The sequence below is a fragment of the Trichomonas vaginalis genome, assembly GCF_026262505.1.
Source record: "Trichomonas vaginalis G3 chromosome Unknown ctg_156, whole genome shotgun sequence".
NCBI lineage: Eukaryota > Parabasalia > Trichomonadida > Trichomonadidae > Trichomonas > Trichomonas vaginalis.
In genome coordinates this window covers 141,739-168,505 of record NW_026529243.1, presented here as the reverse complement: position 1 = coordinate 168,505, position 26,767 = coordinate 141,739, and the positions used below count along the sequence as shown (strand labels likewise).

At 29.4% G+C, this 26,767-nt stretch overlaps 5 protein-coding genes and 5 pseudogenes across 10 annotated transcripts, besides 12 other annotated features; 5 read left to right on the top strand and 5 right to left on the bottom strand.

The window, feature by feature from the left end:
- Nucleotides 1-11,781: part of a mobile genetic element that runs on past the window's edge.
- On the top strand, nucleotides 70-938 carry TVAGG3_1082420 (annotated as a pseudogene). Its single transcript has one exon. A coding segment is annotated over exon 1 (869 nt).
- On the top strand, nucleotides 2,578-3,009 carry TVAGG3_1082410 (uncharacterized protein; the record flags this gene model as incomplete). The annotated part of the gene is made up of 1 exon (XM_051256718.1): nucleotides 2,578-3,009. The coding sequence occupies one exon, from the start codon at nucleotides 2,578-2,580 to the stop codon at nucleotides 3,007-3,009; it is 432 nt and encodes a 143-aa protein (XP_051076076.1).
- TVAGG3_1082400 (uncharacterized protein) lies at nucleotides 3,030-3,302 on the top strand (the record flags this gene model as incomplete). The annotated part of the gene is made up of 1 exon (XM_001295256.1): nucleotides 3,030-3,302. One exon carries the CDS (start codon nucleotides 3,030-3,032, stop codon nucleotides 3,300-3,302), a length of 273 nt encoding a protein of 90 aa, XP_001295257.1.
- Nucleotides 4,124-4,789, top strand: TVAGG3_1082390 (uncharacterized protein; the record flags this gene model as incomplete). The annotated part of the gene is made up of 1 exon (XM_001295255.1): nucleotides 4,124-4,789. One exon carries the CDS (start codon nucleotides 4,124-4,126, stop codon nucleotides 4,787-4,789), a length of 666 nt encoding a protein of 221 aa, XP_001295256.1.
- TVAGG3_1082380 lies at nucleotides 6,186-7,239 on the bottom strand (annotated as a pseudogene). Its single transcript has one exon. A coding segment is annotated over exon 1 (1,054 nt).
- TVAGG3_1082370 lies at nucleotides 8,680-9,264 on the bottom strand (annotated as a pseudogene). The gene has a single exon. A coding segment is annotated over exon 1 (585 nt).
- TVAGG3_1082360 lies at nucleotides 9,836-10,313 on the bottom strand (annotated as a pseudogene). Its single transcript has one exon. A coding segment is annotated over exon 1 (478 nt).
- A 252-nt stretch (nucleotides 11,782-12,033) lies between the features above and the next one.
- Nucleotides 12,034-12,845, bottom strand: TVAGG3_1082340 (annotated as a pseudogene). The gene has a single exon. A coding segment is annotated over exon 1 (812 nt).
- Nucleotides 12,846-13,870: 1,025 nt separating this feature from the next.
- On the bottom strand, nucleotides 13,871-14,314 carry TVAGG3_1082330 (protein of unknown function, DUF4108 family; the record flags this gene model as incomplete). Its single annotated transcript, XM_001282926.1, has 1 exon — nucleotides 13,871-14,314. One exon carries the CDS (start codon nucleotides 14,312-14,314, stop codon nucleotides 13,871-13,873), a length of 444 nt encoding a protein of 147 aa, XP_001282927.1.
- A 1,066-nt stretch (nucleotides 14,315-15,380) lies between these two features.
- Nucleotides 15,381-15,647, top strand: TVAGG3_1082320 (uncharacterized protein; the record flags this gene model as incomplete). Its single annotated transcript, XM_051256717.1, has 1 exon — nucleotides 15,381-15,647. One exon carries the CDS (start codon nucleotides 15,381-15,383, stop codon nucleotides 15,645-15,647), a length of 267 nt encoding a protein of 88 aa, XP_051076075.1.
- An 807-nt stretch (nucleotides 15,648-16,454) lies between these two features.
- Nucleotides 16,455-17,376: a mobile genetic element.
- Nucleotides 17,377-17,539: 163 nt separating this feature from the next.
- Nucleotides 17,540-18,460: a mobile genetic element.
- Nucleotides 18,461-18,611: 151 nt separating this feature from the next.
- Nucleotides 18,612-19,613: a mobile genetic element.
- Nucleotides 19,614-20,462: 849 nt separating this feature from the next.
- Nucleotides 20,463-20,566: a mobile genetic element.
- Nucleotides 20,567-21,609: a mobile genetic element.
- Nucleotides 21,610-21,757: 148 nt separating this feature from the next.
- Nucleotides 21,758-21,925: a mobile genetic element.
- Nucleotides 21,926-23,354: 1,429 nt separating this feature from the next.
- Nucleotides 23,355-23,459: a mobile genetic element.
- Nucleotides 23,460-23,818: 359 nt separating this feature from the next.
- Nucleotides 23,819-23,855: a mobile genetic element.
- A 231-nt stretch (nucleotides 23,856-24,086) lies between these two features.
- Nucleotides 24,087-24,123: a mobile genetic element.
- Nucleotides 24,124-25,110: 987 nt separating this feature from the next.
- Nucleotides 25,111-26,065: a mobile genetic element.
- A 200-nt stretch (nucleotides 26,066-26,265) lies between these two features.
- Nucleotides 26,266-26,302: a mobile genetic element.
- Nucleotides 26,303-26,767: the final 465 nt, after the last annotated feature.

The window sequence follows — 26,767 nt, the reverse complement described above, 5'->3', positions numbered from 1 at the left end:
TCATTATATCCTTCATCATTTTCATCTAATCCTCATGATTTCATTCAATATACTGACCATAAAATGTATATGCCGGGAAGATTGAATGGTGTTATCATTTGTGATACAGCAACAAAGAAAGCAAAAGCACTGGGAATAATTAAGAAGAAAAATACTTTATTCGTGGCTGAAGTAAAGGGTCACATTGATGAAAAATACATTAATGATTACATAAACTTTTTACCGATAATAAGAAACTTAGATATTATCACAGATGAAAAAACAATTGGCAGTTTTATGTATAATTACATGAAATCAAACAATCTACCAGTTGACCAGAAACAGAGAAAATTAACTCAGTTAGCATCAACACACAACCAATATCAACCATTTTCTTCTTATTATCTTTGGTATCTAATAGACAGATTTCATTTTATCATTGATGATATTCAATCAATTTTAACATTTACTAAAAACACTTGTTTTAATGAATTTGCGAACGAATTTATGAATGAAAGACAAAAGGCTGAATTAGAAGGAAATAAAGGAAAAAGTTTATTTTGCAAGATTTCACTTAATGGATCATATGGTTACGATGCAATGAATACACAAAATTACGCAAAGACTAAAATAATGAATGCACAGAAGGCACGCGTTGCATGTATGTCAAATAAGTTTAAAAACATAAGAGAAATAGGTGAAGATACGTATCAAGTGATGCTTAAAGATAGATTTTATAGATGTGATACATGTTTACAAGAGGCATTCTTCACTTTAGATAATGCTAAATACTGGTATTTGGTTTTCATTTATGATTTTATGTATAAATGCATGGATGTTAATCGTTTTCATTTCATTGAAGGTGATACTGATTCATCTTATTGGGCAATCGCTGGCGACCCAAATCTTCCTAACACTCAAGCATTTCAAGCAATTGTAACCGATAAAAAATTTTATGATAAAAACATTTACAAATTCGCACCTTTTGATTTCTTTGTTTTAATGAGAAATTTAAACCTAAATTAAAGAATAAAGCTGAAGAAAAAGCACATGAGAAGAAGTTATTGGGTTTAGCAATTGAGAAACAAGGTGATAACATGGTTGCTTTATGTCCTAAGTGTTATACATCATTCAACGGTTCAATTGATGGAAGTGATTTTAAAAAGATTGCACAAAAAATGAAAGGTGTTAGTTTACGACAAAATAAACAATTAACACCTAAAAATTATTTGGATATAATAAATGATAAAGTGATATTTGATGGTCAGAATATTAATTTACAACTTAAAAACGGGTCAATGACTCGCTTAACAATCGGTAAGACTGCATTAACAGGAGCACACACTAAGGCTGTATGTTGTGAAAATGGATGTTGTATGTAATCCAATTTATTTATTTAATAAAATGCCACAGAAGAGACAAAAGGAACCGTTAATGATGGTTTTGATACTATGATTCAAAGAGGTGGGCACCCTTAAAACATTTATTTTATTTTTATATAAATGAATAGCGTAGATTTAAAAATTTTAATTGATGATTTAGTACTTAATCAAAATTTTCTTGATTATTAATTTAAAAGCATATCTCCAAAAACATAATAAAAATATAACGGGTGATGATATGGATATTATTATCATATTATAAAAATGCAGTTTTGAAATATCATGATAAAATAATTTCTAAAATTAAAGACAAAATTAAAAATAATGAAATTCAAAGGGAAAAACTAAATCACAACTTAAACAGTTGAAAGATTTCAAAAATAAAGTATTAACAGAAGAAGATATTGATGAATTATATAAATTATATAATCCTGAGCCGCAAAAGCAAAAGGAGCAAAAACAAAAGGTGCAAAACACCCAGGTCCTTCAGACCATAAATGATGCACAAGCTTTAATTTATGATTCATTAGTTAAACCATATTCAGCCCGACTTTTAAATGAAGATCAACTTTTGGAATTCATCCTTCAACATAAACTCGAAGCGGGAAAGTATATTAAACCTTTATATACAGCATATTTAAAACAAATGAATAGAATACATACAGAATTAATGAAGGAAGGAATGAATTCCAAAACTTCATCATCCAAAATCAAAGCAGATAAAATTAAACCACCTGCAACACCAAAACCTCCAACGACAGTACCTCCTCCTTCAGTTAATCCTTCATCATTCATTTTATTATATCCATTTCAAACATTAAAGAAGCAAAAAGATTTTAAAAAGGATTTCAAAATATTAAATAAACCAACTGACCCAAAAATTCAACCGTTAAAGGAAAAATTTAGTCGCCCTTCATTTGCACCATATCCATATTCATACGAAATCGATCATTTAGAATATTCAAGAGGAAACGTTACTTATTTATTTGCCATTAACATTAACACCAGATATTTATATTGCATTCCGGTGAAAGGGAAAACAAAACAGGAAACAAGAAGAGCTATTCAATACTTACTAGATCATGAAAGAGTAGATAATATAAGGTGTGATGGTGATAAAGGATTTCAGGCAGCTATGGCTCATTATTTCCCACAAATTAATTTTTACTTTTCATCCTCTCCATATACGTTTCATAATAAAATAGTTGATGCGGTAATGAGAACTCTTAGAGATGCGTTAGGGGTTAATGGTCAGATATACTGGGATGGAAATCATGACTCCATCATACAGCAGTTAGTATATTATTACAATAATACATGGCATAGAACAATAAACATGAAACCGGTGGAAATGAAAAATGATATTTCAAAAGAATGGGAATATATTAGAAAGCAAATGGAAAGGTTGAATGATGTTAAACGTGAACAAATTAATTCAGGGCTCATGAATTTTAAACAAGGGGATAAAGTTTTGATTCATCTCGATTATGGAAAAACTGATAAATCAATGAAAAAAAGAAGACGAAGATTTGACACAATAGCTGAATTTGTTAGATATATTAACGGCAATGCATTAGTTGAAGTTGACAATAAATTAATAGAAATTCCGATTTATTTTATTACTCCATTATATTTAAATAATATTTAATTTTTTTTATTTCGTAAGAAATGAGTAACAACGAAGCAGTCAAGAGTCCAGACAATGAATATAAAAAGAAACTAAACAGAATTAAATCAAAAATATGTTATTACAAAAAGAAGCCACAATGTGGTGGGGTTGAAAACGATAAAGAGAGGAAAGAAATAATCGAAAAATTAGAAACTTATCGTTCAATCCTTAAACTGAGTGAAGCAAAAATAAAAGAATTTAATAGAATAAATAAATTGATTGGAAGAGATGAATTTAATAAAGATGAATTTTTAAACTCAATCCAAATTTAATTTTTATTCCTCTTCGACAACATCTCTCTTTCCATCATTACCGCATAACCACATTTTCTCAATTTTAGTGGTTTGTTATTTTTAACATGTTCTTGCATCATTTTTATCATTTCCTCCCTTGTTATGATTCGTGGTAAATTTTGAGCTTGTGGGGTATTCATTTATGATAAAAATAAAAATTTGTTATCACTTATTTTATCGTTAATGTTTTTAGGTTATTCAATAATTAATTATTTTTGAATTAATCCTTTCATGACTGTTGTCTAAATGTCATGTTGTCACATTTTTCAGAGAAGTTAAATGACCTGGTAGCACATGGTAGCATGGTAGCACCTTCGGTTATTCAATAATTAATTATTTTTGAATTAATCCTTTCATGACTGTTGTCTAAATGTCATGTTGTCACATTTTTCAGAGAAGTTAAATGACCTGGTAGCACATGGTAGCATGGTAGCACCTTCGGTTATTCAATAATTAATTATTTTTGAATTAATCCTTTCATGACTGTTGTCTAAATGTCATGTTGTCACACTTTTCAGAGAAGTTAAATGACCTGGTAGCACATGGTAGCATGGTAGCATGGTAGCACCTCCAGTTCTTTAAAAATAATTCATAACTACCTTCCTCCTGTGTTGTTGTCAATTCTTCAAATAATTTTTTATTATTAGCATAATAGTCATTAAATTCATCAACAGATGAAAAAATTTTTATTTCAGTAATTGGTTTAACAACGTTTATTTTTTGTTGAACATTTTCACAAAAGACCAAAAATAAAGTTAGTTTTATTTTTTTTATTTTTTATTTTGTATGTAAGAACAGAAATGTCAGTCGAAGCAAAAACATTCACGAACAAATCTAATGGTGAAACATTCACAAAAGGCACTTATAATGGTATTGAAGTCTTACGTAGAGACAAGGATGGTTACATTAATGCAACAAAGACGGCAAGAGAAGCAGGAAAGTTAAACCATTTAAACAGATTTCTCAATAGTGCTAAAATGCAGGAAATTCTTGAGTTTTGGTTGAAAGAATACGGTCGAGCCAAAAGTGGCTCAACCTCAAAACAAGCATTTTATGAGCTTACTAAGGGCGTTATGAATGAATTCAAAGGTATTTACATACATGCTGACCTCGTTCATTTTGTTGCTGAATGGTGCTCTGTAAAGTATGCATTTTATGTCAAAGATATTATGGACTCCATAGACAAGAAAGTTCATGAGAAGTTAGATGAAGAAGAACTCGAAGATACAGTGGAGAATGCTAAACCTTTGTTCGAAGAAGAAGTTGGAAAAATGTGTGAAAAACAATTAGAACATGAACGTGAGATATATTATGGTTATAGAGATTCTCCATACGAACTAGACCAATGGGAACAAGAAGATTTAAAGAGAGAATTTAGAGAATATGAACTCGCTAAGATAGCATTTGAAGCTGCAGAAAAGAAGTTAAAAGTTTGGGGTCGTTTTGTACAAAAATATTGTGAGTAAATGAACCATTTATTTTTATTGAATTCAGTAAAAATAATGTTTAGGTGAAGAGGTGAGATATCACCTAGCCGCTTCGGTCTGAAAGACCTTCAGGACTCAAAGAGTCCGTTTGCGGCTCTGACCCTTTGGGTCTGTTTTTTCACCTGTTTTTATGGTAGTAGTGAAATAAAAATTTGTTATCAGTTATTTTATCATCATTTTATTAAGTTCATCTTTAGTTAATAATTTGAATGGATTCGCTAATGTTCCACCTTGAGTCACAACACTTGCCCCGGCTAATTGTGAAGAACCTGGGATAAGTACTCCATGAAATGATTTCATTGGTATCATTAATTTAGAAATAGTTGGCTTAATTAATTTGGTCATTTATGATAAAAATAAAATTGCATAATTTAAATTTTTTTTCTTTCTCATTTTCTCATTTTCTCATTTTCTCATCCTGTTTTGGTTTCAGCAACTTTTCAAGTTGTTGTCTTGTCAGTAACTTTAATTTTAACTTTGGATCAAATATTGGGTTTCCATCTTTATCTCTTCCAATAACACCATATGGTAGAATCTTCATTTATACTAAAATAAAAATTTAAATTATGCTGTTTGCTCTTTTGGAGTTCCTAAAGTTTGTTTCACAAACATTGAGCGTTCATTGAACTCTATACCATGCGAATACAGTCATAAATGGTGGCATGTAATCTTTACTTTGTCCTGTTGTTTGTGTATATCCTGAAACGCGATGTGTATGGTTTCCTTCTCCCTGAGTGTCACTCCAGTAACAATTTATGGCAAATTTAACATCATCTTTAACATCATATCCTTTACCTTTGTCATTCCTGACCAATCCCAATATCTATGCTTATGCCAACCTGCTTGAGATGTGCTTAAATCTATGTAGTGACTGTGTGCAGGTAAATTTTCACCTGTAATCGTTTTACTTCCCCTGTTTCCTTTGAAGAGTTTGCACAATACAAAAACCTGTCGACTATTTGTTCCCATGCACCAACACCAAACATTGCTTGACCTCTCACATCCATAGATGTATAAATAGAACCTACTGGGTTCATTAAATCAAACATATGAGATATTATAGGATTGTCTCTTTTGAACTTAAAATATAGTGTAACTATTTCGGGTTTCTTCTGGTTTGTGTCAGAATATTTTTTATAATATAATCTTATGTTTTCAGGGTATGTAAAATCTTGACTATAATATTTATTTTTGTCATCTTCATAATAGTATACTATTCTCGTTTTTTCTATTGCATTATATCTTTTATATCTATAATAATCTAAATATATAATGTTTTAGTTTTTTGGGTCTACATGTGCGTCAACACCATAGTCATAATAATACGGTGCTGGAGCTACGTTAGACAATGTCATATCCGTCATTTCATAAACTCTTAAATATTTCTTTTGTTCGTCTCCATATAAGTTTAAGTAGCAGTTGTTGTCTAATGGAACTTTAACTTGTGTACCATTATTCTTTATATAGCCTACATACATTTCATTGTTATTTTTCGGAATGAGTTTATACCGTATACCATTTCTTAAGGACTGTACAAACTCCCATCTAAAATATTTGTTTTCTTCATTGACAGAAAAGTCGCCAACAATAGTTTCAATATTTTTTGTTCCAACTAAACTTTGGTATATTTCATTAACATATTCCTTATCTGCTTTCTTTGCTAACTCATCGTTAACATATTCCTTATCTGCTTTCTTTGCTAACTCATCGTTAACATATTCCTTATCTGCTTTCTTTGCTAACTCATCGTTAACATATTCCTTATCTGCTTTCTTTGCTAACTCATCGTTAACATATTCCTTATCTGCTTTCTTTGCTAACTCATCGTTAACAAATGATATATCTGCTTTAAGGTCTAAACATTCTGAAACCCATCCTGTATCAGCTTTAGTTTTAAGAATCTTCGATGTCCGTTCATGATACCATTCAACCCTTTCTATAATTTCATTATCTTTTTCATTAACATATTCCTTATCTGCTTTAAGGTCTAAACATTCTGAAACCCATCCTGTATCAGCTTTAGTTTTAAGAATCTTCGATGTCCGTTCATGATACCATTCAACCCTTTCTATAATTTCATTATCTTTTTCGTTAACATATTCCTTATCTGCTTTCTTTGCTAACTCATCGTTAACATATTCCTTATCTGCTTTCTTTGCTAACTCATCGTTAACATATTCCTTATCTGCTTTCTTTGCTAACTCATCGTTAACATATTCCTTATCTGCTTTCTTTGCTAACTCATCGTTAACATATTCCTTATCTGCCTTCTTCATTATGTCATTTAGGAAACCTTTTATGAATTCCTCATTTAAATTAAATCTTCCAATCTTCAAAACTTTAGGAAATGCATTTAATGCGTAATATCTTTGTTCTTCTGGTGGAATTGATGTTATATCATCCGTTATTCCTTTAATTTTTGAATTCATAAATAAAATTTCTTTTATATTTGATATCACTGCACCACCTTTGCAAACGAATTCGAAATGGTCATTTTTCAATACTATCTCCAAATCTCCATATTTCAACATTTGCGTTTGTTCTGCCGTCTTTGAATTATATGCATATATGGCGTATGTAATGGTCTGTGGTTGCTGTTGTTTAATCATTTATTACGATTTAAAAATAAATATTTAATCTGTTATCTCATCAGCTATTTTTTCTATTTGAAATTGCCATAATATTTCATTCATAAATTCTAAATCACAATCAAATAGGTCAGTTATTCTAAATTTAATATTTGATAAATCTTTTGAATGAAGAATAAATGAATTCCCGGATAATTGAAACGGATATGATAAAGAAAATATGTTTAAGTTGATGGATAAAATGTTTTGTATTGATGGGTAAGAGTTAGGGTCTAATGTTTGATGTGAAAATCTCATTGGGGTATTAACTTTATCACATTTGATTAAAATGAAATTAGAACCAGTGTCAGAATACAAAACATCCCCAACATCTTTTTCAAAATTTAATATCCCCAACAATGAACGAAGACGAGGAGTACAAAATTTAATTTTCAGCGGAAATTTAATAAGGTTATTTATTTCATCAAGTTCAAAAAGTTTATCAGGTTTTGATTTAAAATTTTCTTCATACCATACGATAAATGATTCATTTAAATAACTTAAAAATCATGTTAATATCCCATTTCGTTATCACATTATTTATATACATATCATACGTTTTTAGGTCTACGACCCCGCCGCTATGCGGCTCATGGTCATCTTTAATAAATGATATATAATCTGAAGGGTCTAAAAGAATGGGATTAAATTTACCACTCACAGAAACGAGAGTAACATTATAAATTCCGCTAACTGTTAAATTTAATTCACAGTTATTATTCGAAATAATATTGATAATTGACATTTTTTTATTACGATTAAAAATATGGTAAAGCGTTATTTTCCAGTGATAAATAAAACTAGAATAAGATTACCTCAAGAATTCATAAATTCAACGAATAAGAAATTCATTCATGTTATAAATTTTAGTGTTTTCAGAAAATATGAGTCGATGTCATATTCATCATCAGGTTATATTTCACTTCATTCAAATTTAGTTCAATCAAACCCATATAATGACCATTTCATAAGATTTTCAGATGGTATTAAAAATGTAATTGATAGATTAAAATATGAACAGATTGACAATATCGAATTTTTGGAATTTTGGTTTAAATATCCCGATGGAAAAAAGATTGAAGTTAAAGATAAAGCTGATACTATAACAAAAACAATTACAATGACCGATCCGGATAGTGGGGAACAAAAAGAAATAAAACAAACGATAGAAACTGGTGAAAGGTCAATTATTATCGATTATGATTCAAAGGATTATTATTCGATAATGTTAATGCTTGAATATTAAATAGCCTTAACAAAGAATTTTTCAAGTGATATTTTATATTCATCAACTATTTTATTATAAATATCATTATATGTTAAATGAAGTTCAGTTGTTGTTCCGTTCTTTGATATCTTAATTGTGCTAATATCCTTTATAGGATTTATTTTTGCAACTGTTCCGCAGCATGAAACCTCATCATCTATGAAAAATTGAATCTTCACGTCTGAATCTTGAACATCACAAAGAATGGCGATAATGTGAATTAATGATTCATAAGGTAAAATAATTAAACCGGATTGGTCAATTAAATTTATTATTGAATCATAATTATCAGTTATGATATCACGGTAAATTTTCATTAATTCAGAATTAATGTCTATTTTATATGGCGCATTGCGACTGTAATCGTAGATTCCTGGGTTCTCGATGTTTGATGAAAGAGGTGGGGGGTATGTTGGATAAGTGGGAATTTCAACAGGTTCTTTACCAGGTTCAGATAAAATGATTGGGTCTCCATTCTCATGGTTTTCTTCATTCTCCTCATTCTTCGGTAAGTCACGAGTTAATAAATTTGGTTGAGTTGCTGACCTTGTTAATTCAGGACTAACATTAACTTTAACATTTTGAATAATTCGTGATTTATCATCATTTACGTTATAACCAACCGTAATCTCTGCTTTTGCGTTAGTGTTCTTTTGACTAGTGAAACGTCTTCTCATTTATATTCGAATAAAAAAATATATTTAAACTTTTATTTTGCTGGAACTTTTGAATCTATTATTTCCTGTATTTGTTCATGAAGTTGATTTTTAGCATTTTCATCGAAATTAATAGACCGAATATATTCATTAATTGCATTCTTATAATCATCTGATTTCTCAAATTTTCTTTTATCTGATTCCTTAACTAAATCATAAGTTAAACCTCGTTGCTGATATAATGGTTTCTTAATTAAATCTTTGAATGCTTGAGATAAAGCACCTGATGCAATTCTTGCTACTATAATTGGTTGGAATTGCTGTTTAAGTTCATCTTTAACATTTGCGAAAACTGGATCGAATAAAGCAACTTTAAAGAATTTCTTAGCTGGAATTTCAGGTCTTAAATTTGCATATTGACCATCAAACTGGTTAGAATATCGTGGTAATCCATCCGGTCCCTCTTCAATAGCATTTAATTCTTCATTGAAGTAAGAATATGGATTATGACGGTATGAATTAATTGGACCATTTTCACCTTCTCCAATGTATTGTTTAACAGCTTTTCCATTTTCATCAAATTGCATAGGATAATGTTCATTATATGCTTTACGTTTAGGATAATCCGTCATTGTTAATTTATACCCATTTATGACTTTAATATTTCCTTGACCATCAGTAACGAAAACTTCATTTATTCCATCAGGTTTTCCATTTGGACCCGTAATGTCTGCTTCGTGTGCTTCCCAATTTGGTCCGTGACGTTTGGCATATGCTTGAGCTTCTGGTAATGTTAAAACGTTTCTCATTTGTTTAACATCCTTTTGAAGACCGGCAACAATGTGGACTAATTCTTTCATTCCGTCTGGAACTTTCATAGTTCTATTATATGCACCCTTTTTGTTTGTTCCTTGTTTTAATGGAACCTGTAGAAGATTTGCAATTTCTGTCATGTTTAATTATAAATAAAAAATAAAAATTAATTATAAAAAGTTATTCGAATTTAATGGAACCTTTATTTAAATCAACTATTATTTTTCCATGTTCTCCTAATTGTTGATATTGTGTGTAAAGTTCATTAATGCTCATTGGTAAATTCACTTGATAAAGCATAACGTTCAACTGTTGACGACTAAAACCACTGAAAATGAAAAGGGTGGACAGGTTTGATTTAATGTTTGTGCTTAATGCTTTAAAGTATTGAACAGCCATGAAGAATGAACACTGAATGTGTCGACATTGAGTTAATAATTGATTAAAATATGATTTCTCATTAGTTATTAGTTTTGATTTCACCGCATCATCTAGAAAAATGAGTGAATGCAAAAATTCTCTATCAAAATTTGAAATAGAAAGTGTTTCAAATAATTCATCCCGTTGTTTATCAATAATTTTATCCTCTAATCCTTGCTTCTTGATTGTATTATATAATTCTTTATACATTACAAAGTTTTTTAAATAATCTTCTGCTTCTTCTTGTGATAAATAAATAATTGGAATTTTGATTAAATGCTTTAAAGATTCAAATGTATCATCTGAAGGTGAACCTGAACGGTTGATATAAATTAACACATGTGAATAGGGTGAAGTGTTAGCAATAATGATAATTTGTTTTAATATCGTTAATGTTTTACCTTTATTTTGTTTACCAATTGCTGCAGTGATTGAATTTAAGTAACATTCAGAATATGGAATTTTCATTAATTTTTCCTTAGATAGAGCATTTCTATTATCACTCAATGCTTCATTAATCATATCATCTACGTATGTATTATATACTCCTGCTAATTCTTCATAAGGGGTGATGAATTTAAATCCATTTAATCAAAAATAAATTTATAATTTTAAACATTTCTATTCATCAATATTTCATCATATGAACTTCTATACTGCGGTGGTGTACCTGTTGGATGATATTTCAAAACCTTCATCCGGTGTCCATGTCCAATATGTAGTCCTAGTAAACCAAACCTGAGGAGGATTTGTCACTTTTGAACAGTAAGTGTCATTTTCACCCTGAATGATTGGATAAGCTTTCACTTGTACTGTAACTTGTGAGTTGAAAGTTTCTAATCCATCAAAGAATATACCCGCTCCATCACGTTGAACTGGAATAGTGCATAAGAATGAAGTTTGGTCTTTCCATGTTCTAGCTAATGGTGTGCCATCATCATCATTCAGTGGTCTAGTTAATGAGTCCTCGTATTCTTCTGTGCATTCATTCACTCCATCTAAATCAGAAGCTTGAAGCATACGTGTAAAGAATATGTCACCCACTGTGGTCATCGCTTGATCGGGGAAGTTTCTGGAATCTATAGTGACCTGAAGACCTCGAAGCATTGGATTTTCTAAAACCGTTCTTTGCATTGCATTCTTCGGAAATGTTAACACAACATCTGTAACATTATGAAGAGCGTATGAGAAATCTGAGCTATACCTTCAGGAGTGATGCAACCTCCATTTAGTGAACGAACGTCAATATGTTGAGCTGGAATCATGAATGGATCTTCCTTACTAAATAAACGTGGTATTGCTTTAACTGATTCTTCAATTAAACCGTATCCTGGTGTAATGCATTTATCCTCTAAAACTTCCATCTTTGTGCATGAAATAATAACGTCTTCAACTGTTGCGTCAGCAGATGTAGCGGCTAAGCTTGTAATTAATTTGGCAGGAAGTCCGATTTGTTGGAATTTGCGATCATATTTATAAACATGATTCATAATCTTTTCATAATTTTCATCAGTTATCTTTTCATAAACGTAATTTTGTAAATCAGCAACTCTTAACGGGTCAACCTGACAAAATACTAAAGTATCCCTGAAAACATAATATTTAAGAATGATTTCACCAAATGATTTAGGATAATCATCGAACGCCTGAAATGCTAACAAATCATTTACCGGAATAATCATATCAAAAGTGACATCAACTTCTTCATTTGCTTTCTTGAAAACTTCTGAAGGGTCAATATATTTACCACATACTGAGTTATCATATTTTTGAACATTATTATATAACGAATGAACAAACTTTTTAACTTTCCTTTCTGATTTTGGTTTATATGTTGCAAATGCGAAAGATTCACGGGCGCAATCCATCTGAAGATAACCAGCATCACCTCTTTCGGTTTCTACTTCTAATTGCTTAAAGCTTTGATTTGATGATTTATAACCAACGAATAAACGCATGCATTTAAAAGCGGCATCACATGTGAAAGCTTTATTTGAAACTAGAGTTGCTTTAACTTTGCGTTTAATATATGTGTCACCTAATTGGTTCACATCATGAGCCGGATTTGTAATTCTTAAATGAGTTTGTTTATCATCAAAATATGGAGCATCAGAGTCATAGCATGAACTTTCAAGTTCTCTATAATATCTTCTTCCATCATTCTTTGCGAATATTTCATTTATCTTTTCGAATGAATGAAATACATTTCCATTAATCGGTTTAGTGTTTGGCACTAAATAGTTAGTCGTCATTTATTATTAAATAAAAAATCAAAATTAAAAGATGAAAATGAATTTTTAATTTTAATGAAATAATCAACTATGGCTGCAGGATTCTTTAAGAAACTGTGGGATAAAGTAAAAAGAGGAGCGCATAAAGTTTGGGAAGGGATTAAGAAAGGAGCAAATTGGATATTTAAGAATAAAGAAGCAATTAGTGACGTTGCTGAACAAATAGCACCTAATGTTCCGGTAAGGGAAGTATTAAATAAAGGAGATAAGGTTTATCGTCGACTACAACCGATACTAAGATAAAAATAATATTTATTTATTTTTCCACTATCTACCCCTATTTTATTAAGTATTCCTTCAGCAATTCCACCAACTGCGTTACCTGCTTGTGCTCCCATCGCCGGATTACCTGCTTTAGCACCTAATACTCCTCCTATGATAGTTCCTGCCGTTTTCGCTACTGGTGCCAAAAAGTTTGCAACGGGTTTAATAATCTTTTGATGAACCCAACTTGCAGCTTTCTTAATTCCTTCCCATAATTTTTTAAAGAATCCTGCCGCCATCTCTGATTTAATATTAATTAAAAAATATATTTCATCACTTATATTCTAATTTTTTTTTAATGATAAATGAAACCGATTTTAAAAATAAATGAAACAGAGGAGGAAGAAATAAATGAAAGTGAAAATGTTCAACAAAAATAAACGTTGTTAAACCAATTACTGAAATAAAAATTTTTTCATCTGTTGATGAATTTAATGACTATTATGCTAATAATAAAAAATTATTTGAAGAATTGACAACATGTAAATTGAATAAAATGTTTAAAGTTGAGGACAGAGTCCAAGACCCGGAGGGTCATGGATTCAAAATTTCAAAAATAAAAGGTGTTGTTAGTTTAAAATCTATTCCTCAATCAAGAATCACCTCATTAATGAAAATAGATGATTTAACAAAAAGAATAGAAATTATTGAAGAAAGAATGAATCAAATAATTGATTTCATAAATCATGACTCGTTGAGCCCGGGTCCTTAAAGCCCAGGACTTAAAGTCCATCACTGAGTTCAAGGTTATATTCATCAAATATTTCATTATTAAATGCAACTTCTGCTAGTTTATTTATTTTTTCAATACGATCATTTGAAAGTCTATCGTTTAATTTTTTCTGAAGTTTTTCATTTTCTAGTTCTGAAACTTTATTTGGATGATATTTAAACCCGTTAAATTCTTTTTCCTCAGTTTTGATCATTAATTTACAAAGAACTTTTGTGGTTGGAATTCGTTTAAACCATTTATCATTAATATTTGTTATAAATTCAATATCTGGAATTAATTCCCAAATTTTTGCATTTTCAATTAATTTATTATCAAATGCAAAAGCAATAGGTTTAATATTAAACTTACCTTTATAATATATACTTTCTACATAATCATCGAAATAAACATCTACTTGTTTAACATTTTCAAGAATTGGTGAAAGAACATCCATTAATTGATTGACGGTTACGAATCTTGATTCACTCATTTTCATACGAATTAAAAAAATAAATTATTCAAAAAATGTAAGACATGAATTTTTAAAGTTTATTTTTCATTCATGAAAATAATTATTTCTAATTTCTTTTATTCTCTCGTACATACTAGATTTGAAGAATTCAGAACTTTTACCATAATCTCTTAAATGTTTTCTTATCCCTAACGTGTGCCAGTTATTATATGAAACTGAATAAACTTTATCTTTATCTTTACACCTTTCATCACTTCCAATATATTTATATCTCAGTTTTGATTTAGCATTTTCATATTCATTAACGTTTAATAATTCACAGTCTTCCTTTTTAAATATATGTTTAAGATATTCAGGATTTAATACTCTACGTTTATATGCTCCTAACTTAGTTCTAAAGGTTTTTCTACAAAATTTAGGAATTCCATCCTCTTTAATGTCATCAATGATTTCCATTTCATTATTTTCAATTTCTTCTTCTCGTTTATGAGGTCTTTGATTATGACTCCATTGATTCCATGAAATTAAATATTCTTTATCATTATATTTATACCTCATTAGCTTATTTTGGCTTTCATATTCATTTAATAATTCACAATCTTCATTTTTAAATTGAAGTTTAACCCATTCAGGATTTAAACAATGTTTAATTAATCGCGGAATATCTGACATCATCTATATATAGCTTCTTTTATAAAAGATAAAAAAATAAATTATTTTAAAATTAATGTTAATTTTTTAATGATTTATAAATAAATATATTTTAATGCATCGTCTATATATAGATGTAACAAAAAAAGTCACACAACCCGCACTCATCTACTACTTGTGACATTCGTGCCACAAAGTGAAAGCTTTTCTCGAAAGGAGTTTACAATTACAATACAATAGGACAATATATTGTAATTGTAAACTCCTTTCGAGAAACGATTTTCGAATGTGACATTCATGTCAAACAATTAAGCAAAATTCTTATCTGAGTACATGTATGCAGGGTGCTATGGAAAGACCCTGCATATATGCACTCAGATCGGAAACTTTGTTCACGATGTCACATCGTGGAACAAAAGTGGCCAATATTCCCGATCTGAGTACATGTATGCAGGGTGCCATGGAAAGACCCTGCATATATGCACTCAGATCGGAAACTTTGTTCACGATGTCACATCGTGGAACAAAAGTGGCCAATATTCCCGATCTGAGTACATGTATGCAGGGTGCCATGGAAAGACCCTGCATATATGCACTCAGATCGGAAACTTTGTTCACGATGTCACATTGCGGAACAAAAGTGAGAGCAAACCGAACATTTTAACCACATTATAAGTTTATGTAAGGATAAAAATATAAATTCCCTGTCCTTGCACAAACTGTTGCTCGCTACGAAGTTTTGCTTTGTGATTGCGCGTGCAGAATCATTTTAAGCACATTTCAATAGCACAGAGCACATATAATATATGAATAAAACAACTTTATAACCTCATAATATAAAAATAAATGTTTTGAGTTCGCCATAAATTATGCATTCCCATTATTTTGGATCTATATACTTATTCCTAATAATATATATTATAACTCATATAGTACCCCTCATATCTACTGTGATAATATAAAAAAACGATTTCTGTGTTAAGATATAATTTATCTCACATATCAAACTATGGATTTAACCTATAATAACACAAGAAACATATAATATATACATATGTCTATATGCGCACATGACAATTAGGCCTATATTAGATAATTTTTCGTTCACAATAATCTTATATATCTGACCAAAAACTCAGATTTGCCTGAGAGTTACTGAGGATAATCTCATATGTACCCTCTATCTTCCTGCTTAACCCTAGGCTCTAAGTCTTTCATTTTTATATGTATGCTGAACCTCGGGTATTCAATTTTTCCCAACGGTTCAGCACGATACGAATATAATGCTTATCTATCATAAAACCATATGAAATATCAATTTTTGCTTTACGCCTAATTTTTGACGACAATTAGCAAAAAATGTTAAATGTTAACACTCAGTCCATTTGAATATGAAAAATAAAATTGACTTTGATTAAATGTTTTTATTTATCATGCAATTCTTCTTGCGACCAAAGATTTGAATAAAATTAAAGGTAACTAAACTCCTTTCGCCGATCCGATTTGCCCCATATTTAAAATATAGCTTGCATATGTAGAAGAAAAGCTAATTTTGAAGTACGCCCGAAATCCACCAACAGGATTTCGAGCTACTAAAAAGGTACTTTTAAATGTGATTTTTTTTATAAAAAATTAAATTTATTTTAAGATCAGACTAAAAACTAATTTTATGGAAAATCTATATCGACAAATTTATTACTTATTGGGTATATAGATTTTTTGATTATGGCGATTATGTCTGATATGCTTCCAATAAGCCAAAACACATTTCATACTGATTTCTATAAAAGGTATCTTTATTATAGAAGTGTAAGCTATATCTGTTTGTTTTTTTATTATAACAAATTCAAAATTCTCTTATAAGGACTAGATGAAATCTGTATTATTAAATCATTAGCTAAATGAAGGTTCAAATAGAAAGTAAATATCAATTTATATGATACTGAAACCAAATAGTTCTTTTAATAAAAGATAACACGCTGAAAATTATTGAGTATTTGCAAATCTCAAAAATCTATTGGTGAATTTGGCTCAACTTTTAAAATTATAACATCCATATCAAATCATAAAAGCAGACAAAAATTAAAGCCAAACCTATCGGCCAATTTTTTTTGATATTTTGATTTTTGAGGTATACTTTTAAAAGTGGATTTAAAGCACTGATGAAAAAACATTAACTTCTGTCGTTATGATTATTGATTTAGACAATAATGATTTTAATCTTTGATTATCAAAACACTAAAGTCATCTTTTTAACATTTGCTTGGTAGCATTAACTCAAGTCTAAAGTACTATTTTATGTGGCACTCTTAGAATTTTTGTATTCATTGTACACGCTGAAATAGTACCATTAAAGTTATGGCGGACTTTCAAAAAATAGTTTGGTCACCTTTATAAAATTTCAAAAAATAAGATAGCTTAAAAAATAATATACGGTAGTGTTTACTAATAGATGAATAGTATATAAATTCTATTAAAATGGATTTGATCCAAAAAAATATATAAAATTTGATCATAAATAAAATTGTTTAGTAGTCATTTAAAATGATGTAATTATTCAAATTTTGCTAAGACCCATTTGTCTTTGATATATAACTCCCATTTTTGAATTTCTGGCTCGTACCAAAATTTTGAAACTTCGAATAATTCGTTAGGAGTGTAATTACTATTCGTTTTTGGATTAATATCGAGAGATAAATGTGGTGTATTGTTGTATTTTTCAATGAACTGCTGAACTGAGTCCTTGATTTGTTGAATATCATCCAACTCGTCTGGCAAAAACTTTTCTAAGCTTGGCCACAGGCGCTCCACCTTGCCGTTCTGTCTTGGCATATACGGCAAGGTGTGCTTCCAAACTATTCCGTTTTCCTGCATAACCTGGCCGAATTCACCGCGGTTTTCACCGCCGTTATCGGTCCAGATGCAGTAAGGAATAAACTCCTCTAAAAGTTTTCTTAAAACCTTCGCTGTTGAGTTGGAAGACTTGTTTTTCAATAATTTAGTTTTGAGAACTTTACGTGTCATATCATCCAATATGGCAAAAAATGGAAAAGAAACATTACCGTGAAGGTAATGAATATCGCAGTGCCATATCAAATTCTTTGATATGGCACAATATTTGGTAGGTGGATCTGCTGGTTTGTAATCTCTTTTTGAAGATAAACCTGATTCCATCATAAATTTTTCCACTTGATGATGCTTTATTTTTTGTAAATTGTCAAAAATTTGATCTTTTGTCAAATCTTCTATATTTTCAAATTCTTTTGCAATTTCTTCTTTTTCTTTCTCACAATCGGGATTTTGAGCAATATTTTGAAACCTTTTAATCAATAAATAAGTTTTTGAAATTCCTCCTTTATATTGTGAAACACAAGAATTAATTAATTGTTTTTGCTCAAATGTTGGTGGATTTGGTTTTCTGCCGCGACTAACTTTTGGTAATTCGATTTCTTGAAGTTGAAATGCTCTTCTTATTGTTGTAAGACGAGTTACGGAAAGTGAGGTGAACCGAAAAAGTGACACTTATTTGGTCGGATAAATTCCCTATATATTTACTTGTCAAAAAAAATCAGACTTTTTTTGCTTTAAAAAATTTATAAGTTAATTATTGAGAACGAAGGTGAAAGGAAATGGATATCTCTTACCTTTCATTCTCGAGAAAGTTCAAAAACTTGGGTGCAATCAGAACTGATTGCACCCAAGTTTTTGAACTTTGTATAAGGAATTGTTGGCTAGGATGCACTGATCATGAATCAGTACATCATAGCCAACAATTCCTTCGCAAACAGCGGGAAACTTTGTCTGAATAGTTTAACATTCAGACAAAGTTTCCCGCTGTCAGAGAGGAATGGAAGGGTAAGAGGTATATATTCATAATGTATACCTCTTACCCTTTCATTCCCTCGAGAAAGTTCAAAAACTTGGGTGCAATCAGAACTGATTGCACCCAAGTTTTTGAACTTTGTATAAGGAATTGTTGGCTAGGATGCACTGATCATGAATCAGTACATCATAGCCAACAATTCCTTCGCAAACAGCGGGAAACTTTGTCTGAATAGTTTAACATTCAGACAAAGTTTCCCGCTGTCAAGAGGGAATGGAAGGGTAAGAGGTATATATTCATAATGTATACCTCTTACCCTTTCATTCCCTCGAGAAAGTTCAAAAACTTGGGTGCAATCAGTTCTGATTGCACCCAAGTTTTTGAACTTTGTATAAGGAATTGTTGGCTATGATGTACTGATCATGAATCAGTACATCATAGCCAACAATTCCTTCGCAAACAGCGGGAAACTTTGGCCTGAATAGTTTAACATTCAGACAAAGTTTCCGCTGTCAGAGAGGAATAAGGTAAGAGGTATATATTCATAATGTATACCTCTTACCCTTTCATTCCCTCGAGAAAGTTCAAAAACTTGGGTGCAATCAGTTCTGATTGCACCCAAGTTTTTGAACTTTGTATAAGGAATTGTTGGCTAGGATGCACTGATCATGAATCAGTACATCATAGCCAACAATTCCTTCGCAAACAGCGGGAAACTTTGTCTGAATAGTTTAACATTCAGACAAAGTTTCCCGCTGTCAGAGAGGGAATGGAAGGGTAAGAGGTATATATTCATAATGTATACCTTCCATCTGTTAAAGGGACATTTTGGAGAACGGTTTCGACGTTAATACCGCTTTGAATTTGTTGATTAGCTTGATTTAACCATTCTAAATCAATTAAATCGAAGATTCTACCACTCATTTGAAAATTATAAGTTTTGAAAAAAACCGTAAATCATTATTGAATCTAAAAATATTTATGTACAAAAAGTCAGTATATATTCTATAATTATTTAAAATAATGAAAAAGTTGATTTGTGAATCATTGAAATATTAATGCTGTTATATATATATATCAGATGATATAAGATGATTTTTTTAAATAAAAAATAAAATTTAATTTTTTAATTGTTAAAATAAGAATAGTAAGCTTGACAAGTAATTTAAGTTTTTGCTTTGTAAAGTTATTTGGTTGGCAAATGCATTATGTCACTTTTTGTTTGAGTTCACTTTCCGTAATTTGTCTTATGATATTATTGTATTTTCGGCAACATTCAATTTAATTTTACCATTTTCCAATTCAACTTCCTTTCCCACACTTTTGTAAGATTCACCTTCTTCTATTCTTCTTTTAGCTTCAAATAGCCATTCTCTGCTTATAGATTTGGCAGTAGTCATAAAAGTGGTCCTTCTTTTGTGATAAGATTCAAATTTGAATGTGGATGATAAATAAAAATCAAAAATAATTGTTATAATTTAAATGAAGAAGTAATTTAAAACGATTTTATTTATGATCAAATTATATATATTTTTTTGGATCAAATCCATTTTAATAGAATTTATATACTATTCATCTATTAGTAAACACTACCGTATATTATTTTTTAAGCTATCTTATTTTTTGAAATTTTATTCAAATCTTTGGTCGCAAGAAGGGGCGGCGACAAATTTGCCCAGCCAGTAAAGTATTCAATTTTTTTGCATTTTTTAAGGGTGCACACGAGAGGATCATGTAAACTTCAGAATTTAGCTTCTTAAGGGTGCACCCATATGTACGTTTATTTGAGAGGAGGAGGATTACCCTCTCAATTTTGAGGGATTCGTTAGTTTATTTTCTCGATGAATATGCAATAAAATTTGATTTTTACCTTATCAATATACTTCATCTAATATACACATGTTCATGTAAAAACTTTTTTCCAAAATCCTCAGGAATTAAGGGATTTTTGAATTTTAAGAATTTTTTTCGAATTTTTTCGAAAAAAAATATTTTCAGAACAGCCTTAACGGCTAAGATTTAGGAACAATGTTAAGTATCAAAAAGAAAGGAGGTCTGATATAGACAACATATATCGTTGAAGGTTGAAAAAATCTCTAATATTTGAGCCCAAAATTTCAAATTTTAATTTTTTGAAAAAAGAGGCCACCCGTATGTACGTTTATTTGAGAGGAGGAGGAGGATTATATTTTTGAAAGGGTGAAACATTATGAATATGTTAATTATATAATAATATGTATTATTATAAAAAAGAAAAAATAAAGCACGTTAAAATTTTTCTTTCTTGATTTTTTACAAAATCTACTTAGAATTATGCAAAATATGACTAAATAATTATAAATTTCAAGTTAAATTTTAATTTTGATAAATAATTTAAATTTCAAAATATCAAGTTCAGTTCGACTATGTATGTAGTAATTCCTCAATAAAGTGCCAAAACCCTATTAAAATATATGAACATTTTCAACATTTTAATGTTTTTATTTAAAAATTTGATGGAATATGAGCTTCAAACAATTATTATGTAAATAAAAATAATTAAATATATGTATTTATTCGTATTACAACCGTAGTAAGTCGATTCTTCCTTTCTTCTACTGAGTTTTGAATTTGATTTCGAATTGTAAAGAGATTCAAAGGGAAAATACTAGCGGATAAAAACTACCTCCATGAAAGGGTCATAATGGAGTCAAGTTGTATTTTTTGATATTTTTTGCTTTTCGAGCCTAAATAGGTAGCCAAGATAATGCCTAAAAATAAGGTTCTAAATTCTGAAGTTTACATGATCCTCTCGTGTGCACCCTTAAAAAAAATGCAAAAAAAATGTAATAAAATAAAAAAATTTTTAGTATCGATAATCTGAAATATGTTGTTTACTTAAGCCGCTCGCTTCGCTCGCGGCTTAGTTTCGTAGTTTCATACAATCTTTTTTCAAATCTGTTCTTTTCGTCAGCCGCGAGCGAAGCGAGGGGCTTAGTTTCGTAATTTCATACAACCTTTTTTCGAATCTGTTCTTTTCTTAAGCCGCGAGCGAAGCGAGTGGCTTAGTTTCGTAATTTCATACAATTATTTTTCGAATTTGTTCTTTTTGTCAACCGCGAGCGAAGCGAGTGGCTTAGTTTCGTAATTTCATACAATTATTTTTCGAATTTGTTCTTTTTGTCAACCGCGAGCGAAGCGAGTGGCTTTTTATTTTAAAATTTTTTTCTTTCTTACTTTTTTCCCCCCTTACTTACAAATTTGATAGTAACTTACCAAATCTCTCTATCATATAATACCCAGATTTGCTTTACTTTTACCACTCCCCATGTAATTTCTGGGGAAAACGATAATTCATTTTTTTTATGGATGAATAGATCGTTTTCCTAGAAAGGACCTCATATCTCTGGCTAAAAAGAGTGTCAGATCCTAAATAGGTTATTGATCTAGTGTACAAATCCAATAAAAAGCCTATTTTTTTGGCTTTTTTGGTGCTCATTTTTTCGAAGATCTACATGAATATGGGGAAACCATCGGATTTTTTTGGTTAACCCACATCTTCATGTAGTCTGGACTATCTTTCCTCGAAGGACCTCTTTACGGGTGTAAAAACTCATAAAGTTCTCAAAAGATTCATTCTCGATCTCCATGCTGAAAGAATTTACAATAAAAAAGAGATCTACGCATCAAACTACAGCCATAAATGAACTGAACACCTAAAGCTCAGCTCTTAGTTTATCAAAAACGTCGAAATCCTTCTCATTGCAATCAAATTTTCTCAATAACTCATAAGAAAAATCGAATTTTGATTAAGCCGATGTTATAGGTATCACAAATACTACAAACTTGAGCAATATCGAAATTGCCAGCAAAAGTTTGAAATTGCATTGCTCATATTTGTTTTGTAAACTAAAAATCTGCTTATATTATTCATTAATTTTTTATATATTATTCATATACTTTAATAAAAACAATACTATTTCACCTTAAAAATGAATTTCATAAGTCAATATTATTTTTTTGAAAATGTATCAATTTTCGATTAAAACAACATGAGAATAAAATTTACGCAAAATTATTTTAAAAAATGGTTTTAAAAATTTACAATTGATTAAGAATAAGATTGCAAGAAGTTTTGAAGTTTAATTTTAAGAAAAAAAATTCGGATATTATTCATGGATCTAAGTAATCTGATATTTGAGTATCGGCACTATGCATAAAACATATATTTATAGTTTTTTTGGATTTTTATGATTTTAAATAGATTCAAATTTGGCAATCCAATAGATTTTTAAAAAATAGGTAAATAAAAATAGATTACATATGCAGCAGATTTAGAACATGAAACAAATCTTATAGTGACCCAAAAAAAAATTCATGATCCAAAAAAGAAAAAAATTTGCTAAATGGGAATCAAACCTTGGCATAATTAATCCTTATGTCGGATGTTTCCACTACACTACAACGAAAGTTCGAAAAATACCCTTGGTGGTTCTATTTAATAGCTACTCCCAACGATAGGCGGTGTCCCCAGCTTTAGAGGGGTGGTAAAAGTAAGGCAAATCTGGGTAATAAAATAATCCATTTTTTGTTTCAAATCTAACAGTTTACATTTCTGACATGTAAACCCATCACTTTTCACTTCACCTCGCTGGGCAAGTTTGTGCCCCCCTCTTAACATTTAACATTTTTTGCTAATTGTCGTCAAAAATTAGGCGTAAAGCAAAAATTGATATTTCATATGGTTTTATGATAGATAAGCATTATATTCCCACTCATTATATTCGTAAATTTTGAGGTTTATCCTTCGCTTTTAAGATCATTGAATTTGATTTTTATATAAAATAGTTATATATTAGAAAATAATATGAGTTTATGTGATATTATTTTTCAGAAGATTTCATTCTATATGCCTATGAAAAGTACTCTCAAAACTAACTTTTTCCTAATTATAATTAAAACTAGAATATTGTATTATGCTTAGTATTATTTCATTTTTCTCATTCAATTTAGAATTTACAAATGTCAAAAAATTGAGAGCTGTCACTTTTGATGAATTTCTGTTTATTACACTACTCATAATAAAAAATGAAAAGCCAAATTCTCTCAAAAAGTTAAGTAGGACCAATTTTTTATAAAAAAAATCCAATTCCATTATGAATGTTAATTAATTTATATAATTATTGAATAAAAAATTTTCTTTGAGATTATGAAAAGTTCTTTGAAAAGTTATTTTTTCTCATTTTTAAATATTGTATTAGCCTATTTATTTATAATCCAAATTAAATAACTTTAAATTTGTAATAAACAGAAATTCATCAAAAGTGACAGCTCTCAATTTTTTGACATTTGTAAATTCTAAATTGAATGAGAAAAATGAAATAATACTAAGCATAATACAATATTCTAGTTTTAATTATAATTAGGAAAAAGTTAGTTTTGAGAGTACTTTTCATAGGCATATAGAATGAAATCTTCTGAAAAATAATATCACATAAACTCATATTATTTTCTAATATATAACTATTTTATATAAAAATCAAATTCAATGATCTTAAAAGCGAAGGATAAACCTCAAAATTTACGAATATAATGAGTGGGAATATAATGCTTATCTATCATAAAACCATATGAAATATTAATTTTTGCTTTACGCCTAATTTTTGACGACAATTAGCAAAAATGTTAAATGTTAACACTCAGTCCATTTGAATATGAAAAATAAAATTGACTTTGATTAAATGTTTTTATTTATCATGCAATTCTTCTTGCGACCAAAGATTTGAATAAAAGTTCAAAAAATAAGATAGCTTAAAAAATAATATACGGTAGTGTTTACTAATAGATGAATAGTATATAAATTCTATTAAAATGGATTTGATCCAAAAAAAATATATAAAATTTGATCATAAATAAAATCGTTTTAAATTACTTCTTCATTTAAATTATAACAATTATTTTTGGTTTTATATTTTTTTGGATCAAATCCATTTTAATAGAATTTATATACTATTCATCTATTAGTAAACACTACCGTATATTATTTTTTAAGCTATCTTATTTTTTGAACTTTTATTCAAATCTTTGGTCGCAAGAAGAATTGCATGATAAATAAAAACATTTAATCAAAGTCAATTTTATTTTCATATTCAAATGGACTGAGTGTTAACATTTAACATTTTTTGCTAATTGTCGTCAAAAATTAGGCGTAAAGCAAAAATTAATATTTCATATGGTTTTATGATAGATAAGCATTATATTCCCACTCATTATATTCGTAAATTTTGAGGTTTATCCTTCGCTTTTAAGATCATTGAATTTGATTGAGAAAGGGACAGACTAGCCCATTGTCACTTTTTAATTTAGCAAATGAACGCTTATGGAGTGGAGTTTTTGAGTAAATCTGATTTGCTTATAAATGAAATAAAATCAAAAGAAACCATATTGGCATTATATTATGCAAAAATAAATGATCTTACTTAGTACTTTTAAAGTTAATTTCAGAAAAAATTTGACACAATGGTATCCGGCACATACAAGTGGTGTACAACCAAAATATAAGTTAGTTTAAACATATATTGCTATATCTCATGATCTTACTTAGTACTTTTAAAGTTAATTTCAGAAAAAATTTGACACAATGGTATCCGGCACATACAAGTGGTGTACAACCAAAATATAAGTTAGTTTAAACATATATTGCTATATCTCATGATCTTACTTAGTACTTTTAAAGTTAATTTCAGAAAAAATTTGACACAATGGTATCCGGCACATACAAGTGGTGTACAACCAAATCTTCGACTCGATGAACTTGTCATCGAGTTATATTCCAGTGTTGTTCCTTCATTCCTGATTAAGTTGCAAATTAAAGGTCTGGATTCAGAGAGAAGTGTTAAAGTTATCAAAAAAGTCACAAGAGATTTCGAAGAAATGACACAATTTAAAAAAGTCGGATGCATCAGTATGCTTGAAGCTGTTCAGAAAGGTCTGAAAAATGATACACTTGATCCCAACATTGTTTACTCAACATTAAAAATATTATTGCAAAGAAAACATTTGATTTAATAAACATTTAATTTATTATAATTAATTTTTTATTACAGTATAGTAAAAAATGCTATAAATAAATTATTATATTTTATTAAAATGTGACTTTTAATAGTAAGTGAATAAAATAAATCAGGAATTGGGAAAGAAATAAGGTTAATTAAAAATAATGAAAATTACAAGTTTAAGGTTAATCAAAAAGTGACAATGGGCGAGTTTGTCCCCCACTCGAATTTGATTTTTATATAAAATAGTTATATATTAGAAAATATTATGAGTTTATGTGATATTATTTTTCAGAAGATTTTGTGTTCTTCTTCAAAATTTTATTTTTTTATTAAAAAGAATCTTTACAAAATATACATTTACTTTAATTAATATTTAAAAACGTGCTCTATCAAAAGTTCCAAAAATTCAATATTTTAGCTTTTCTGAGGTGTCACTTTTGATGAATTTCTGTTTACAACGAAAAAACCAGAATTTTCGAAAAAGTGACACCAACTATTAAAGTTATTTTATTACTAGATTTATTTACAAATTATAAGATAATATCATTAACCGAATATATTTTTAATATAAATAAAAACTTTTTTTATACAAAAAATTACAATCAATCGATAAATATTATAAAACATTTATTCCAAAAAGATTAAGTAATAGGTGGGATCCTGCATATAATATAATTTTATGTCATAAAGTTTACAAATTTTAGATGGACCACAGTGAGAATGTGAGTGGTTAATTTAAAGGTGGTCTGATAAAGATATCGAAGCTTACTCAACACAGCATGAAGCAGTTTCTAATACACAATCTTACTAGTGGTGTTTCGGTCGCCAGCGCTCTCATAGGGGTGCTGATTTCAAAAACCACTACTTCAAATTATTCAACAATACTCAATGCAGCATGAAGCAGCTACTACTGCTGTATCTTAC